The 20179-nt window shown below is 37.2% G+C and overlaps 2 protein-coding genes across 2 annotated transcripts in view; one reads left to right on the forward strand and one right to left on the reverse strand.

The window, feature by feature from the left end:
* Positions 1-7538: 7538 nt before the first annotated feature.
* Positions 7539-12812, reverse strand: LOC139739834 (pancreatic lipase-related protein 2-like; the record flags this gene model as incomplete). Its single annotated transcript, XM_071650428.1, has 4 exons — positions 7539-7844; positions 8459-8589; positions 10874-11105; positions 12501-12812. Coding segments are annotated over 4 exons (981 nt in total), but the record flags the coding sequence as incomplete, so codon positions are not given.
* Positions 12813-16509: 3697 nt separating this feature from the next.
* LOC139739780 (attractin-like protein 1) overlaps positions 16510-20179 on the forward strand; it is a 113860-nt gene continuing 110190 nt past the window's right edge. Inside the window, exon 1 of the mRNA XM_071650375.1 lies at positions 16510-17010. Within this exon, the coding sequence (XP_071506476.1) occupies positions 16751-17010 (260 nt within the window). The 5' untranslated portion in view covers positions 16510-16750. The remainder of the gene's footprint in view (positions 17011-20179) is intronic.

The following is a 20179-nucleotide window of genomic DNA, read 5'->3' on the forward strand; positions in this document are numbered from 1 at the left end:
TGTTGGATTCTTATTTCGATCTTACAATGGCATGAAGAGCTAGAATTTGCATAGCCTTATGATAAATGGAAAAGCCCCGTTTCTTTGCAATGGAAAACTGAAGTCAGGAAGAATACTTGAGTGGAAAAGTCAAAGAATCATGTCCATTTCGATGCCCAATTTTATACTTTCCTAAGTGACGACCAACCCCCCTCCCCCCCCCCCCAAAAAAAAAAGGTAAGTCCTCGAAAAACCTGTTTACTGTGGTAATTTGTAGTGTACACAGCCGACAGAACTTTACACCATGATTTTTTTTTTTCAGATTCATTGTATCTTTGTTCTTTTTTTTTTGGGGGGGGGGGGGGGGGGGTTACCATGAAACGCAATATTCCTATCCTTTTAGGTCGGTAAACTGTAACTGTCCTTAGTCAAAAATTAGCTATAAACAGAAGGCTTAACAACGAAATTCGAAACGAACTCCAAAATACTAAGCAATTTCGGGGAGTGTATAAACAAAGATCACAGGGCAATTTCCACCTTTAAATCCTGATGATCTTCAAGATCTTTGGATTTACCAGATCAAGTTATAGGCTGCAAGTCTCGGAACCATTGCACTGCGTAAGAATTCACAACTGGCATCACTTACAGACGTTTAAATCACACTCAATATATAGAATAGCGGTTGTAATCTTGTCTCGTCATACTGCATTGTCTGCATGGAGAGGAATTAAGTGTACTGCCCCTTATCAACGATCAAAACTAAACGCTGAACTTCAGATTGCAAGGCTTATATCATAAAAAAAAGTTTAGAAATAAAAGAGAAACATAATACGTGTTGATGGAAGATGATAAAAGAATTCAAGAGATAAGGAGAGAAAGGTTTCAAAAAGAAAATCGTACATTTTATCGCCAGCGTTATTTTACGTACATAACATGAATAACAATTATGTCGAAGCCAGTCTGAAAGGGCTTTAAAATACAGTAATGAGAGACATTATAGATGTAAGTATACATACATAAAGTATACACAACGAACTCATTCGTGTTTATTTTTTAAAGTAAAAAGCACGTGAAAGTTCTTGTCTATACACTAGACGCATTGAATGCTGGAGGCAACTCTAAAAAGCCCGTTGGCTCCAATTCGCGAAAAGTTAACGCCGCGAAAATATCGTGTTTTACAGCGACTATGTTCTGCCAACATTCTGATCCAGAGAAAATGGCACGTTTTGCCCATGTTTGATTTGATTTGATTTGATTTGATTTATTTCTGTATTTTTCACAAAGTATATTCAACGTAACAAACAATTTTCCAATACTAATCACATTGTATCCAACACAAAATAAATATAAATATAATCATATACGTACCAATCACGAAATATTGTATAGGTGAATCATAAAAAAAAGTATTAATTAAAGACCGTCATCTTTAGCTGAAGCTTGCATTTGATGACGGCCTCTTGAAAAGCATATGGCTTATACTTCATTACAAATCAATGAATACATATTGAATTATATAACCGAGTAGGTTTTAGGTACAAAATGCATCAGTGCAAAGATGAGTAAGGGTGCAAGTGCATATGTGCAGTTTTGTTGTTTTATTATTCTTTATGCCACTTAAAAAATGTATACTTTAGTTTTCATATAGAAAAAAAATAATATACATACATGTTCCCGCCCGCACGCCAGTACAATTAGCTTAAAATTGATATGTATAAGTTTATGGTGATCTTGTTGCTTACCCTGAAAGGCTAAACTGCAGATAACGAGAATTATGCTAATCCATGGAGCAGCTGCCATGATGAAACAATCTTGACTGTCTTATGAGATCTGTTGTATTTCTTTCCACAAATGCATGCTCAGCCTATATTACAAACCCTGTTCTTCTTTTATCGCCATCCGTAAACAACGATTAACAATCAGCTGGCAACGAGTATTACTTGTTATCTGTCAGCTCTTAGTTCAAGTGACATAATGTATTTGTTATAATATAATACTTTGCAGACAAGTTGTTGGCATAACCCTTAATTTGGGGGAGGTCTCGGTGGTGATCTGATAACTGCTGAAAGCAGTTATCGCAAAGACCCTTTAAACGAGTGTGCTCTATTCCACTTCACAAGGGGCAAGGATCAGTTTGCCTATAGTCAGTTATCAAAATTTTTGAATGAGGAAGACTTGAATAAAAGCCTCCTTAAGTTCACTGCTTCTATCAAAATACTAGTCGATTTTAACATTAAGTTCAATTAAATGTTTCTTACACTGCAAAAAGTCCGGTGTTAAATAAAAAACACCGAGCTGGTGTTAGATTTTCGGTGCTCATTTATGGTGTTAAATTAACACCCCCGGGTGTCATTTCCAAATTTTAAACTGTTTTTTGAAGAGTTTCTTAGTAACTGCACTTCTTGTTGATATTTAATTTAAACAAGACGATCAAGAATTTTACATTAAAATACTAGATTTTGAAAAAATGTGAAAATAAACTTACACCAAAGTAACACCAGCTGGTGTGGTCCCTTATTGAATCTGGACGGGTGTTAAACCATTGATATTAACACCAACAAATATCAAATCAACACCATGTGGTGTCATTTTTGAATTAACACCAGCACAGTGTCAAAATAACACTAGGTACAGTGTCAAATTAACACCACGAAGTGTCAGGTGAACACTTTTCAACACCATCACAGTGCATTTTTAACACCTGTGGGTGTGGTCCTTTATTGAAGTTTGATCGGTGTTAGATTTAGCACCCGTGGTGTTAAATCTAACACCCATGTTTTTACAGTGTAGAAACAGGATTCATGTTGTACGAAGTTAGAAAAAAAAAACACACAACTACACCTGTTATTTCAATCACAATAATTATTTTCAGAATTTAGTCAGCTATTGTATTAATGATGCACTTCTATGTGCAAGCAATTGACACACAAAAAATATCACTAGTTTCAAAAATATTACAGATCAGTAAGAACGCGGGAGCACCGACTCAGTACTATATTATACAATGTCGGTTCGAAGGTTTGTATAGGCGCAGACTGGCTGGTGCGGGATTGGGCATTTATACACAATATAGACCAGTTATGGCAAAATGCCTCATGAAAATCGGTATTTTCCCAATTTCAAATCATTGCTGAACACTGAAATTCGGAAGAAAGGTTATATATTAGGCATTAAGCCCTCTCAATAAGTAACAAATTTCTTTAACTTTAGCTTTATCATCTCATGTTTCCAGTTTTCTTTGTTTCAATATCCGCGATTTTGTCAGGATGTCAGCGTCAATGATGTCGAGGCACCGTAAGTATGGTGGAGTATAAATAAAACTGGTTTTAAAATAGTGGACGGCATTCTTAGATCAATAACACAGAGAATACAGAGGGCGAATCAACTTGCAGCTATAGTTCTCATTTTCAATAGATAAAGAGAATACAGGTAACTACCCACAGTCAAGAGCCTGATGTTCAGTAATTGATTACGAGTTAAGGGTGTTGTATTTATATACAATAACCTGACATCAAACGTCAAAAAGACCAAAGTTCAAGTCTGCATGCTTTAATGTTATTACAGATAAAGTTTGAACACCGTCGAAACTTTGCTCGCAGCCCATGTCTAAACTATACGTTTCTTAAACCATGCAGTTGTTGATCTTCCCTTAAGTCGTTCTACCTTTCACGGTGCACAAGCGATGACGAGTACTTGTACTGGCCATTACAAATCGTCGCTATAGTCTACTCACTCGATAAGGGTATGAAATTGAAATCTGAAGATTTTTCTGAAGCTGTTATGGCCATATTTTGTTCTTATCCGTTTGGGTTAATGAAACCAGATGTAGTGATTTTTAAACGAGTGCTAAAATAATTTCAATTCAGTTCAATTCAATTCAGTACAATTCACTTATTTTCATTTTTTTTCAACAATAAAAAGAATGCAGGTTCAGTTATGACTTTCAAATTTTATCGACTGGTGTTGGTGATAAAGAGACAACGGAACGCTGCATAACGTTTCAGTTTCACGACTACACAATGCGTATAGTACAGAGAAGAGTACATTTTACTCTTTATTTATACTGCTTTCAGAAATGCTTAGCATTATAGCATTTTCACTCGGTGACAATCTAACCATAACGTAAAATGCAGGTCTGTAAAGTAGTTCTCCCCCTCTCTCTCTGTTATATGATATATATATATATATATATATATATATATATATATATGTATATTATATATATATATGTGTGTGTGTATGTGTGTATATATAATTCTCTACATATAATATATGTATGTATTATTTTTATATATACATATGTATATAAGTATATACATACACACACACAAACACACACACACACACACACACATATATATATATATATATATATATATATATATATGATAAATCTTAGAGCTGTTAAACAAGAATATATCATAATGTCTCCACGAGGGAACTCATACAAAAAAAGAATTTAATTTTTTGTGTGTGTGCTTAAAGCGATAGTGAATTAACATAGCTATATGATTATATTCCGGTGTAGTTGTTGTCAACACAACACCTTATCTAAATATTGTTTTTGTTGGTAATTTGATTATTCGGTGAATGATGATATTCATCTACCATCATTTTTCTGTTTTTCCCCTCTTTTAAATTTCCTGCATTGTGCGCATGAAAAAGGGTAACAACAGTGGTGTATACTCTCACCATATTCATTGTATCGGCTAACAGTACTCAGTATGTGACATATTATATCTGAATGTCTGGCTGACTGTCCACAAAATACAAGAGGGAAATGCATTGTGCCAATCATCATCCAATCAGCTGGACTCGATACTATAACATCTTGTGTTATGCAAATTAACATGCCACTGGCCACTGAGCTGTAGATCTGGTAGTTTGACGCTTGGTTGCCTCGCCCTCTGGGGAGATAGCATAATACATGGAGATTACATAACACTATCATCCTTGATGATTATTGTCATGTATCATTATATGCAAACTTTGTAAAAATCGATGATGTTCTAAAGTGGAAATACACGAAATATTGAAATACATACGAAATAGGCTTATATGGAGGGCTGGAGTTGGTGATAATTCATGCCTTTTTTTCCACCCGCCAAACATATTAGCGGGTATACCTCTATTATTCAATTCAATTCAATTCAATTCAATTCAATTCAATTCAATTCATTCTATTTTCATACTTCTCATTTATGTACATTACAACAGAAATAATAATACAAGTTCTTTTACCTTATAAACAATGTGCAGAAAACAAACAATATACATGGTGATAACACAGCAATTGTAATGATAACTGGTCAAAATCGAAATGAGGTTGAACAAAGAGAAATATGACGGGACCTACACGAAAGCTAGCTTGTTGGGCTGTAAGCCCCGAGTAATCAGTGTTTGTGAAAAAGAAACGGGGAACGCATAGAAGATAAGACCAGGTGATTTAATGGTAAATAAGAAAAGCGGGGTATGCTTATGTGATAAAAAAAGAAGAAAAATGTAAACCAGTACTGTGACCGAGATATCTTTGGTTTCCGGAGTAGAACATGATTTGCATGTAAAGTCTACTTTGGTATATACACTATAAACTGTTGTTGCATTAAAACTATCACAAGGTTATGATCAGTAAGACACAAAAAGCAACATGTATAGCCATTAATTCATTTGGTGCCTGCCTTCAAGATCTGGGTAGAAAGTGAAAGAGAGGTAGAGGGAAGGTGGGAGAGAGAGAGATGGAAACGAAGTAGAGTGTGGAATTGCTAATGATGAATTCGGAGAGCCTGATGTCAAGACCCAAAATGCAATCTGCAGCGTGTTGACAAGATTGTTTGATCGGATAATAACACACCACAATATTACATAAGACATTACTATTTATTCAGTGTCTGCAAGATATGCACTCAATAAAAACTCTTTTAATTTGCGTTTAAATGAATATAAGGACGAGCAGCTTGTTATTTCGGGGGAGAGGTCATTCCAGTATCTGGGGCCCGTATACATTATTGTTTTTTTTAGCGAAAATTGTTCGAGTACACGTGGAAGGTGAAATGCGTCACTTTGGCGGGTAAGATAATTATGAATCAAATAGTTTTTCCTGAACATGCGAGTAAAAATATCCGGTAACTCCTTGGCAGAAAATTTATACATGAATATGCCGAAGTTGTAACTGCACAGATCTGATGTTTTCAGTACTTTATTTTTAAAGAATAAATCATTCATGTGGGACAATATCCGACAAGGTTGATATTTCTGATGGCGCGTTTTTTAATACGGAACAGTATATCAAGAAGATTTCTAGTTGCATTCCCCCACACAAGAATAATTAGGGTACGGAGTAATCAAAGCAGAATAAAGATTAAGCAAAATTTGACTTGGAAAAACACTCTTAAGTTTATTAAGAACACCCGTGTTTTTAGTAAGAATAGTACTCAAATAACTAACATGGGATTTCCAAGATAAATCACTATCGATAAAAAGCCCTAAAAATTGTATACTAAACTAACTTGATTTAATTCAATTTCATTAAACTTAATATGAAAAGGAAGGGTTTTAATACTGTTGCTAAAAAGCATACAATGAGTTTTATCAATATTAAGTGACAATTTATTGGAGTATATCCAAGATTGCACAGATTTAAGTTCTTTATTCATTGTGTTAACAAGAGTATAAGGATTGGAGTCGTCAGCAAAACATAAAGGAAAGAATTGGCGAGGAACTAGGAAGATCGTTATGAACAATAGTGGGCCTAATAAAGAGCCCTGTGGTACACCACATGAAATTAACTTTAAATTGAGAATCACGGCCATTTATAGTCACAAATTGTTTTCTGTTTGATAAATAATCTCGAAACCAGTCCAAAGCCTTCCCACGTATACCATAATGTCGTAGCTTGTAAATCAAAATATCGGGGTCAATTGTGTCGAATGCCTTCGAAAAATCAAAAAAACTCTAATAGTGTGGGAGATATCATCTATAGCGTGAGCAACTTTATGGATAAAAGTGAGCAAGGCATGGGTCGTGCTGGGTTTTTTCCTAAAACCAAACTGGGAGTTACAAAAAACTTCACACTTTTCGAGAAATTTGTGTGTGCGCGTGTATACCAACCCTTCAAGAAGTTTTGAAAGTTAACAAAGAAAAAGGGCGATAACTTGTCACGGATTCTTTTTGTCCTTTTTTAGAAATTGGTACTACTTTAGCTATTTTCATTATTTTGAGGAACTATGCCAGTAGATAACGATAAATTTAAAATGTGCGTTAATGGTGTAACTACTTCATTAATGATGTTTTTAAGGAGAAAATTTGTGATTCCGTCACATCCAGAGCTTTTCTTTGTGTTCAAATTTTGCACGATATCTTTGATTTCTTCTTCAATGACTGGTTCGAAAAAAAAAGAGACTGCTGATTCTGGTCTTTTAGAAAGTAATAAAAGTTAGTGTTTGAATGCGGAATACTGCTGGCAAGATTAGGTCCTATGCTTACAAAGTATTCATTGAATACTTCTGCCATATCAGCTTGATCTTCAAACCATTAAGATCACGGGACCCAAGTTTCGCCCATTAGATTTTTATACAGTAGGGCGATTCGTCATTAGTCTCCAAAAAGAATTGGCCACTAAGTTCCTTGTACTGTTCAGCAGGGTAGCCCATGACGGAGCAACCTGTGCCACAGGTCCGGCACAGGCCGGCGAGGTAAGCCTTCAGACTGGGGCAGGGGAAAGCCTTGAACTGGCAGACGTTTACTTGAACGCTTTCCGTGAAGTATCTGAAGGCGTAACCATGACTGCAGCCACCTATCAGATCAGTCCCGTAGGAACATTCCGGTTGGTGGCGCCCTCCGTTCGGGTAGAAGTCTTGATGACCCATCTGTAGTTGAGGGCAGCAAATTTAGATGCAATGAAGAGAACGGGACAGTATAATATACTGAAGCTAGGAATCGCCACCAAAATACCATAAATGCCATTTTATGGCATTTTGGTGGCAATTCCTAGCTTCATGAATAGAATTCTGCTTATTAGATTAATTCTTTGTAAAAAAAAATAAAACACACACACACACACACAAATGAGATTGTCCTGTAGGATTCTCATTAAAGCAATCAACTTCATTTCTGAACAAAACGGAGTTAATATAACATGAATCATCAGTGCTTTCAGTGCATAGGAACATCAAAAAAAAAAAAAAAGCTGGAACATAGAGAAGTGGCAATCAAGTCAGAGCCCCTTAATGCAATCACAGCGAGCAAATGGACCGAATCTAATGTTGGTGAATGGAACACTGAAACCTAGCACAGGAGAGAAAGTTCTTAAAAAATGGAGAACGCGATCGTGATTGATGAACAGGTGTGATGTTGATTCTTCATAATTATCTGTCACATGATACATATACTACATACATTGTATCTCTCTCTCTTTTTGTCACCACTACTTTTATCAATATCCTCATGACGATGTGAAATATTGGACGCTTATATAACTTACCGGAAGTGCCGTGCCAAGTCCAATGTAGTCGTTGCTATCACTGTGGATGACGTCAACGAAGAGGGCGTCTGTAGGGTCGAGTCGACATTCGGGTTCGTCTGCTCTGTAGAGAGGACCAGCTGGGTCGGTGCCTGTGGAAGAGGTTCAAGTCAATTTTAGCAATGATGGACACATGATAAAAGAAATTTTCAAATCTGGCTCTTGTCGTATATACTTCGAGTCATTTGTGAGGGAATATTAAGCCATGTATGTGACCTCCCTTGAAGTTTCTCAGACTCTGGCAGTCCGATCGGGCAGCAACTAAGCGGCGGCAAAATCTTTGACAAGCCAAAGAATGGCCCAAACAGCTTGCGAACGTTGATTTTGCCATATTATAACTATTCAGATCTTCGTGTAGCCTCTAGTGTGATTCGACTTTTGTTCATTGTGATCTTCTGTGTTCATCATAATTCTTATTTGCTTGTGCTGATGATTGGTATTCAGGCTGGCGACAAGTTATCCCGAAGTTTACACAAGATGTCAATACGAGCATATAATCTTTAAGTCGTCCCCGAACTTGGTCAAAAGCCAATCATCAGCTGAAACAAAAGTATCAACCTGAGAAGCTCCATCAATGGTTATACAATGGCTTTATAAGATATCCTCACAAAATAATGACCCATGTTTGTACAATCAGAGCCGAATTTGAAAATTTCCTAAATTGCGTGTCAGTTTTTGCTTAACTTCGGGAGAGTGTTACGCCTGCTCTAACCAAGTTCTGGGCCAACTTCGTGCGACATTGAAAATTTCATTTTCGTATGGTCATCTTGTGTCAATTTCGGGACAGTGTGACGCCACATCCAAGCCATCTGCTTCCCACATCAGTGTTGTAAACACGGAGACACCATTATGGTCGGGAACGGCCTTTTCTGCATTTGAAAATAGATGTTTTCCCTGCTACGGAGCACATTGTGACACGCATCTCTTATATTCTCCTCTTCAAACATATGATGTCTTCCTTGTCCGATAACATCCCCCTCCTTACAAACTCAGTGTAGGCTTTTCCATCTTGGTTTTTTTTTTGTTCAGTTTTTGATTTCATTTCTAAATTTTTGTGCGACATTAATCATGCATGAACTAACAATACTCGAACAAATCTGTACATAATGTGTATAGTATAATGATCACGATAATTTCAAAGTATTTGATTTTTTTTTCTTACTTGCCAAGCAATGAGAATCATTTGGGTAAAACTTTATTTCTCTGCCACTAAGAAAATGTATCAACAACAAAGTGCTGCATTAACAAGTGCAAGGAACCTTCCAGACCTTGTCTCGGTTTGTCAAAGGCAAAAAGAAAGAAAGAAAGAAAGAAAGAAAGAAAAACAACAACAACAACAACAACAACAACAACAACAACAACAACAACAACAACAACAACAACATATCACTCCTCAGTTATCAACTCTGTATGTGTGTGTTCTGGCCAGTGCGTGTATGTTTCATCGCCTACAGTATATGTATTGCGAAATAACAAATTACTTGCAAGAGGTCCATCATGAATACTGCAATCTTCTTCAATGAGTCTTTCAATTTATATATAATACACGAGACAACAACATCTGTATTATCGAGTCCATGCATGCGTTACTTGATTCTTTTCATTTCTCTATTCTTATACATACTGTGATTAAAATGTAAAATTGTCTTTTTATACAAGTATTGAAAAAGACCACTTAAATTGATTTGATTTATCAATAATCACTGCTTAATAGATAGGTATCTGCTCAACTATTGTGTACGAGTATCATTAATGTTAGACCTTTCAAAATTTGATTTTTTTTTCTCTTCAAAAAGCATGAAAACTAGACTGTATCCATAAATGACTCAAACAAACATAGACTTTGGAATTATGGCTCCAATTGATTCAGCCTGTTAATGTAGGTCATAATCTCAAAAGGTGGGTCTTCACCAGCTCTAGCTTGAAGAATAGCGAGCTTATGGGGGATCAGAGAAATAAGCCTGAAGTCAGCTGAAATGTGCAATCGCTTCTTCACCAGCTCGAGCTTTAGGCATGGCACGGTCGGGTGTATAAGCTCGATGCTGGCGCAAACACACTCTGACCCGACTGCCTACATTCCTGCGTGGTGCGCAATGCATGCAGTGCCGATGTTTAAGCTCGAGCTGATGAAGACGTGTTGAGATAAGTGCGCTATTTTGCAAATAAGCTGGCTATTCTGCAAATAAGTCCAAGATTTCTTTGGCTTATTTTCCAATCGGAATAGCTCGCTATTTCGGTCTTCATTGCAAAATTGGCGGGCTATTTTATGATCGGGCTAATTCTTTGGATCAGAAATAGCGGGCTATTCTTCAAGCTCGAGCTGATGAAGACCCACCTAAAGAGCGTGTGCACTTCGAATCGAGCTCAAGTTTTCACCCGTAATTCTTCCGAATCCATGCTGGAACGCTCCAGCGTAGCCCGCTGTGTGCGCTCCAAGACTTTGGCCCATCAGATGAACATCCTTGTAGTACATTCCTTTCTCAAGGTTGAGAAATCGAGCCATCAAGGCTACTTCTCGTCCAACCACCCGGGTGTTCTGGTGCTGTTTCCAATAGTTGATCCCCCTGGCCCCACGACTCCAATCCACTGAAATGTAGTTTACATCCTCCTGAAAATCAAGACAAACCAGTTAAACAACACTTTGGTATCAGAATGTTTGTTCTATCTTACGGTTGTTGTTGTTGTTGTTGTTGCTGCTGCTGTTTGCGCTTTGGCAATTTGTTCGGGATCGATATGAAAAAGTTGTATATCTCAGCCAACATGGAAGTAATATTACTATCATGATTATGGACGTGTTTGGTACAGCAACATATACACACACAATTATTATTCATTCATTCATTCATTCATTCATTCATTCATTCATTCATTCATTCATTCATTCATTCATTCATTTATTCATTTTTTCATTTCCAACAGTGTATTATGTAAATATATTACAGAAATTGAATACATAGATTTCATCAAAATACAAAATAAAGGATAAGTTTACAAATATTGTAAATATACGGAAATGTTGGAAATGGGGAGGAATGCTAAAAAGCAGTGCTTGTGGGTGCATTCCCCCACACGTAACACAAGAATTATGATCGATGATATATAATGATTGATATACATAAAAAGTGGAAGAAACAAAAGAAACTAAGACAAAAAGACCTCCAACTAACCTAACTATTATGTACACATCCCCTCTCATACTCACGCAAAGAATATTTTATTTAAGTGTAAGATGTTTCAACATCTTTTCACTCGAAGGCTATGTTGTCTGTTTAAGTGAACGAATGAAATAGATTGGTACATTATAATATATATATATATATATATATATATATATATGTTATAGTGTATCAATCTATTTCATTCAATATATATATTATAATGTACCAATCTATTTCATTCGTTCACTTACACTTAAATAAACATACGTAAACTTATTTTGCGTGATTACGAGAGAGGATGTGTGCATAATAGTTAGGTTAGTTGGAGGTCTTTTTGTCTTAGTTTCTTTTGTTTCTTCCACTTGTTATGTATATCAATATATATTATAATATATATACAATGCATATATATATATATATATATATATATATATAGGTATATGTACATAGATGTAGATATGCGTGCGTGTGTATGTGTGTGTGTGTGTGTTTGTATGCATGAGGTCTTTGATAGTAAGAATATAATAAACACATGCAGCAAAGTGATCCATTTACAGACATACAGTGTCTTCATATCCATCTAAGGTGGTAAAGAATGAACGTCTCGATTAACGAAAACATGCAGAATATATACACTGTACACGAAATTTCAGTCTTATAATACCATGTTATGAAAACAGTGTTCAAAGACTACAGACTCGTCTGTATGTTGCGGCTTGATATGTCTGTTTTTCATGTTTTATAGAATGAAGACGTATCTACCTATCACTGTCTTGCAAGATTGTCATATTTCGTTGTTGTACAGTGCTTTTTCTATGTTATGAAATACGCACAACAAAAAATACCTCACGAAGAAACACATTTTTCCTGGATATCTCGCTCGACAAAAAGGCATCGGAATTCCAGCCATGAATGGAGAATTTAGTCTTCTTCTTTCCATCAAAATTCGACGCTCGAATGCCGTCAACGTCGCCTCGTACCAGTTCCTGCGATGTGTTCCAATTTCGCCGCGTGTAGAGGAAAAATCGCGTGTTCACAAACTCGGGAGATTCGGGCGGGAAACCGATGGCGTGACAGCTCTCGTCAGTGAAACAGCCCAAGTCACCGTAACATATCTTTTTGGCTTGACCTGCAGAGAAAATACCATATATATATATATATATATATATTTTTTTTTTGGTCTTTATTTCTTACACCCTAAACAAAAAGTCCTGTGGTATTCCCTGTGGTATACCTTTTGGTGTCACACAATATACCACACAAATTAGTTATGTTACCACATGTATAGCGTAGTAATGTACCACAAGCTCTTGTGTTAATGTGAATAGCCGGCTGTTGTACCCATGTGGTAATGCAATGTACGCTGTTGTATAATGTCACCACACAAAGTACCATAAGAATATCCGATACCACAGGACCTGATGGGCAATATGTACCGCAGGCTCATTGCGGTAATGTGAATAGCTGCCTGTGGTATATTATGTGGTAATGTATATGCCCTATAACCCGTGTTTATGTCCTGTGGGATTTACTATGGTATGTGGTGGTAGGACACAAACTACCACTATGTTACCACAGGCACTATGTGATAATGTACTACAGGCTCCACAGGCTTACTAGGATAGCTGGCTGTGGTATCTGACGAATAATTATATGAGGAATACAACAAGACGAGAGTATCAAGGACATGCCGGAGGACATGGTTAATCACTGTGACTTACTGCTTGGTATTACAATCATGTAACAAAGCTTGTTTTTGAACTCTCTGGTGAAAGTGGGAAATCTATACAATGTCATAAGTCCTTCAGTGAGTGCTAACATGACATTCCAAATCACATTCTTATGTCATGTCACCCTCCAGTGAAGGGAAGGCACGGAATCAGAAGAACCATTTTAATTTCACATGAGCTCCATAAAAGAAGAAGACTCACTGGTATCGGTTTGTGTTGCATGAAAAAGAGCCAAGGTGCATTGGAAGCCTTACCTATTGAAACCTTCGAAATGGCAACCAGAAATAGTCCAATCCAGGCGAAGAGAGTCATCGTGCCATATAAAGGCAAGTGGCTATATTGATTACCTTTCCTCTTTGCGTGGTTAAGCCCTCGCTATAAGGGGTGTTATCACATTTTTATATCAACGATGAGTGTGGTAAATACTCCGTTATCAACCGCAGCGATTCTACACGGGTTTGCTATCTCTTGAGTATTGGCTAATGGGTGCACTGAACGCTCTTTAAGCGTGGTGGTCACTGTCTTATCAATATATACATGGTATAGCTTCATACCTTTTTTGTTGTGCTCAAAATGGGTCGTTTGATGAGATTCTGTTTATTGGAGAGAGTAAACGTTGAAGTAAAGTATGAGCCGCCGACAGAGTAGATCTACCTATAAGTGACAGTGAATTCAACTCATTATCTGGATACTGTATCATGCAAACTCTCATAAAGAAATACCTGAGCCCGATGGTTATAGAGAGCTGAAATCTGTTTCATTTCCTCGACTAATATTCTACTTTAGTCGAACTATACACGGAAGTCATATTGTGTGTGCGATACCTCATTAAACCAACACTCAACCGAAGTGCTCTTTCACGAGAGCACTTCACTGGAGCTTGCTTGCGCATACGAGCATTGACGAAAATATTAATATTACCACCTAAAATGCTTAACTCTAGTGTCTTCTATTGGATCATTATGATATTGATTCCCCTACTTCCTTTCTGTCCGTCAGGAATACAAAAAGATAACTTAAAGCCTCTAAACGGGCACGTTGCCCAAGTGGCCAGTGTGACCCCCTTTTTTATTGATGAAAAGAATCCTGAGCTGTGTGTGAATTTCTCGTTGTATACCGTAAGCATCTTTTGAGTAGTATAGACATCACGGGTACTCGGCGCATTTCGTATCACTTTCAGCGACTTTTACCAGCCAATTTCTGCAAGACCATTATATTATACTTGAAGAGACCAGCCGCATTATACAGCATACTGGTAATATAACTATTATAACTGGTAAATCACAACTGGTATATTAACCATCCTCTGATTCTTCCTTTTATGCCTTCATGTTTGTCCGAGGAGTAGGTTGTGCTTGCCAGGGACAGCAACAAGTGAAAAATGACATGAGTTCGAAGTTGATAATCGAAGAACTTTTTGAGTTAGCCTCTGCGCAAGATTTGGGCAGAAATAAAGAATAAAGACTAATGAAAGAATCCGTACAGACACAGAAGGTGATCTGAGAGGATCACCGAATAAAGTAGCAGCTCGTCACCAGGAAATCGTTTGCAGCGCGAATGTCTGATTTCGCGCGATTCAGATCTATACGGTAATTTCTATTCTTACGTCTAAATGGTGTTTTGTTACAGTCACTTGAACAGCGCCATCACCTGTAATTCACGGTAATCGCTGTCCGCTGACAGCCCCTTACAACATCATCCACACGTATAGATTTAAATAACAATAATTATGTGAATCTGGATTAATTGCATCTGTATCTACGGTAGATCTACCCATGCTTTTTTTTTATTTGAAAAACAAACAAACATTGATTTTGCTACCTAATGTCATCTGTGACAATAGTGGCCTGAAATAAGGAAGAGTTAGAATAATTAAAGTCAATGAATATAATGGCCATAATGAAAATATTAATACAACGGTGAGTGTATTACTTTGAATGTTCACCGGGGCATAATGAATTACTCCGTCCTCGCAGATAACTGTCGCAATTCTATACGACTTTCCTTATCAGTTGGACATTGTACCAAAATGCACACATTTATACATTCAATTGCCCCCATGGTAAATTTACTCGCCATGACCTTAAACAATTAATGTTCTTGTTTGCGTGAGTCCACACGCATTTGAACTACAAAATTTGCATAACCCATAATCTACTATCATAAAGTGTAACGTTAGTATATTTTTGTGAAATCATACCGGTACCAAACTTTTCATAATCTTATGTTTGACCCCGAATGTTTCAACTCTGATGATATTATAATTTCTTTGCAATAGTTCAAAACAATCGTGTTTTTAAAGGGGCTCACCTAAACACAGACTAGAAATCCCCCGTTTGCTCTTAAAATCTTTTTTTGCAATAGCCCTAACGTAGTTGTCAAAGTTCAATACGATGTGCTAGTGACTGTGTTTCAAACACTCCTATATTCCACGTACCATCAAGGACTGGAACTCATTGCCACCCGACATTCAGAGCACAGTCAATAACGACACTTTTAAACTTCAATTAAGCAACCCTTTTTTCAGCTACAAGGACTAACAGAGCAATACCAATGGGTATTTATCGCGCACTCCCCCTTTCCTCCTCGTTTGGTTCCAGATGGAACGTTGAGGAGTATCTTGAAGAAAAAGAAGATTTTTTTTTCTATTTTCTTTCTCCCGCTTCCGTTTCCTTTCATTGCTCCATCCTTAAAAAAAAGAAGAAGAAGATAATAACACGCAGACGCCACGCTTTTGAACAAGGAGTAAACTGTAATTGCAAAAATAAAGGACCGTAGGGGATTGATTACATTTTCACAAGGCAGACGAGACAGGCGCATCCGCGCGTAATGCACTCTGCAAACGGTCGTCGCGGCGGTAGCACCAAAGATCGTACACTCATCTTTGGTACTGCGAAGCCATGCTAGGAATGAAGCCGTGCCGAGGCCGTAAACCTGCCTCGCCGCGACGAGACGGTGATACGGAGTTGCGACTCGCACTGCGTGCGCTTTTTGTGGCATCGCGTCTCCCGTAGATGACTCGGGACATCGCGCACATCGACGCGCACTCGCGCGAACGATCGTATTTGGCGGAGGTGTAGTCGTGTACTACCGTAGGCCTGCGTGTAATATAACAATACACTGGATCTCAAGATAGCGAGTGACGATCGTTACCGCAGATTGCATGTGTGTCTACCATCAGTGTGTGCGATCATTATTTTGTATACATAAACCAGCGAAAAACAGAAAAACGCTGTTGTGTGTCCCCGACCTGCCTTGTTGCCATCGTATACGTGACGGCTCTGAAAACGACCGACCTTAGCGAGAAAGAATGGAGATACCGTGTAAATTTGAATCTGGATCATAATACTGCTGTCGTAGTGAAAATGACGGACTCTCAAGTATTCAGCTTTCTGTACGCGAAAAGCAAATTCAGGATGGGTAATTGCCTGTGGCGGATCCCACATTTAAATGTGTGTGTGGTTGTTTTATGTGCACTGCTGACGTTACTCCATATACCGCAATACGTAATGGCTTGTCAAACTGATGCTGACTGTGGAGCAGACGGCACTTGTGATGCCGGCGAGTGCGTGTGTTCGCCGGGGTGGCGGGGCGATCAGTGTGAACACTGTCATGGAAGAACTAGGTAGGCCTAATTGTTCTCCAACTCTTGGGCAGTGGTGATTTCTTGTGCTTTATTAAAATTTATGTGGTACTCTGGAAGCTGCTGCGACATTGTGGAAGAGTGGTCATGGTGAAGCAGAATCAACGAAACTGCTCACATCACAACTTCAATTCAAAGAAGAGTGGCCTATCGTATGAATAGTGGCAACAAGCTGAAGCCCAGCAAATGAAAAGGCTGCAAAAAAATTAATAAATGCTAACTTTTTAACCGTTGTAAAGGTTACTCTCTTAGTTTAATATTAACTTACCTATTTAAACACAGTGTACATGAAGGAAAGATTGCTGTTACATCTTTGTCCCTTCCTTATCCAAACTGACTGTGAGCAACAAAGGTTGAGTAGCCGAATGGCGTCAGTCATATTTTGGATGGCTTATTTTTATGTAACGTTTAGTATTCTAACAGCATTTTAGTCTGCAAGAGTATTTTACATGATGACTTAGGTCGCTCTATGAAAATCAACTTGGTGGCAGCAAAGCTTGAATCCTTTGTTTTTTCTCAGCGAGACTTAAAATGAATGCCCCCCCCCCCCCACACACACACTATGTATACTTGACCACCATCTGCCAAATGTGGATGTCGATACATGTCTGCATGCATATTGCATCCATGTGCATATGCCATGTGTATTGCTTTATAAGTTGATAACAAGTTCAACTTTGTCTACAACTTTCAAGTACGGATTAAGGCCAAGGGTAGGATATTTATTGTGGGATTGGTATAAATAACCGATGTGTCTATAGTGTCTATAGCAAAATTTGCAGGGGAGGACATATTGAAGTCTCCCTACTAAATACATTCAGATGTAGACTCGGTATAGTTTTGTTATTTCATTTCATTTTCATTTCATTTATTTCCAATTCCAACAAAAATGTGTTAAGCTACATTGTACAGTAAAGCATTGGTTATAGGTTCCATACCAGTTCAATAGAAGGTACAACTGTAAATTCTACATCGAAATACAGTTTATAAAGGAAAATATTGAAAAGAAATTAAGTTTATACAATACTACATGTACAAGCATACAATCTGTGACCTTTACAGCTGTACTGAAACAAAGTTGGAGAAGTAGGTGGGGCTGCTGAAAAGCAGGACTTGTTATTGCTGTCCCCTCATATATCACTGTACATATATTTTTTACAATCTTGAATAAGCAAATAAAGACAAAATGCTCTTAAGAAACACACAAAACTGATAAATGAGCATATGACAAGGTATACGTGTAGTGTACAACTGTAAAAAACGTGGGAAAAGTTAAAATTTAAAACACACACCACACATATGCATGTAGGAGCTAGAGGATAACTTGCTACTTCTCACTATATTTTAATATAACAGCAGAACTTAAAGGGGAGGTTCAGATGATTTTCTTGATTTCATTTAATGTACATACTGTAGTACATAAAAGTAAGTTGACAGGCTCTATACAGATTTGTGAAATTGTGGTCCTTGAGCAGAGAAAGCAATACTCTGAAAACCCAAAAATTACACTAAGAAATGATGATGACATAGAAGCTCACACATTTCAGAAATTTAACATTTACTGCTTGCTTAACGAGTGCACCTGTGTAGAATCTATAGGATGCATGCTTGCTTTTTTCTACTTTATTCTGAGCCACCCACTCATGCATTCTTGGGGTGACACTGCCATGTCATCATCCCTGTTCATTGTGATTTGTTATACTTTTGAAAACATTCTTATTCCTCATCCAGTCACTATAGATTCTAAAACTGAAAGTTTCGAAAGTCTGAAAATCATCTTGAGGTCTCCTTTGATATACTACGTGTATTTCAATCTATCGAGCAGGTATGATTTACATTTCACAAAGTTTGATTTAAATACAAGTACAGTATATACTGTTTATGTACAGTGTAGTAAGAGTGGTAGTGGCCTTACTGTGTGCTGGTACAGCTGTATAATACTGGTTCCACTCTTTAAGTAATGTACATTGTACATGTGAGTCAAAAGGAAGTGTAGAATTTAAATAAAGGACACCTTCATATACACAAGAATTGAGAGAACATGCAGCAATATTTGCTACATCAGGGAAAGTTTAACGAAAAATGGACCATCGTTCAAAACTTAAGAATTTGTAAAGTTTCAATGCCACTATTGCTGGATGAGAAGACTGCTACAGCTTGTGATGTCACATGCCTAGAACAATATAAAGAAAATACAAAGAAAATTCAACATATTTTCACCTTTCTGGCATGAAATAAGAGCTCTTGACTTGCCTCTTTCAGAAGGCAGGGGAATGATATTTCCCTTAAAGGGTGGTACAGTTTTGGTCGAGATAGGGCTTTGGATGATTATTTTTTTTTAGATAATGAGAAACTTCTTATGAAATAAAGAAAGAGCATACAAAAATTCTAAGAGGATTCAAAGTTTATTTTATGAAAATTGGGTTTGAACTGGCTGAGATGCAATGTATCTAAAATAAAGCAATAAAAAAATAGTTGGGAGACCCACCTTTGATTAGGATTGCTTTGTTTTACTTTGTTTTTGGATGTCAGCCTTTTCCAAACCAATTGTCATCAAATACATTTTGAATATCTCTGAGAATTGTATGCTTTTGTACAGTGGTTTTTCTGTATTGATCTATTAAACCAATACTATACCATCCCTTTAACATACAATTTGTATGTCAGTAACTAGTCGAGGGAATGGGAAGGCCCTACTTTTCAAGAAATAAAAATTTAGTGGAATTCAACGTACGTGTATTTTCTTTACATGTACAGACGTATGGTTCTACACATGTGACATCGTTTCACTGTAGTGTTCTCATCCAGCATTGACTGTACAGAGACTTTTGAACACATCTGATTTTCCTCAAACTTTCACCGATGTGTTCTGCTGATATTCCTGCATTCACCCAATCCATGTGTGTACACAGTGTGTACACAATAGATGAACTTGTCCTCTAAGATGTAAATTAAAATCAGAATGTCAGGTGCACGCTGTACACCAGTGTACGTACTGTAACTATATATTAAATACATATAATTGTATGCATGTCTATCAAATACAGATTCTTGAAAGTTGTGAATATCAAACGAAATGACATGATTTACTTAAAATCTTTATGTACCCTGTACAATGTAAAGTTGGTGTACACTCAATGCTGTGTACTTG

The sequence above is a fragment of the Diadema antillarum genome, unplaced genomic scaffold (genome assembly GCF_040938485.1).
Source record: "Diadema antillarum isolate AM-2024a unplaced genomic scaffold, OU_Dant_1.0 seq00000819_RagTag, whole genome shotgun sequence".
Lineage (NCBI taxonomy): Eukaryota > Metazoa > Echinodermata > Echinoidea > Diadematoida > Diadematidae > Diadema > Diadema antillarum.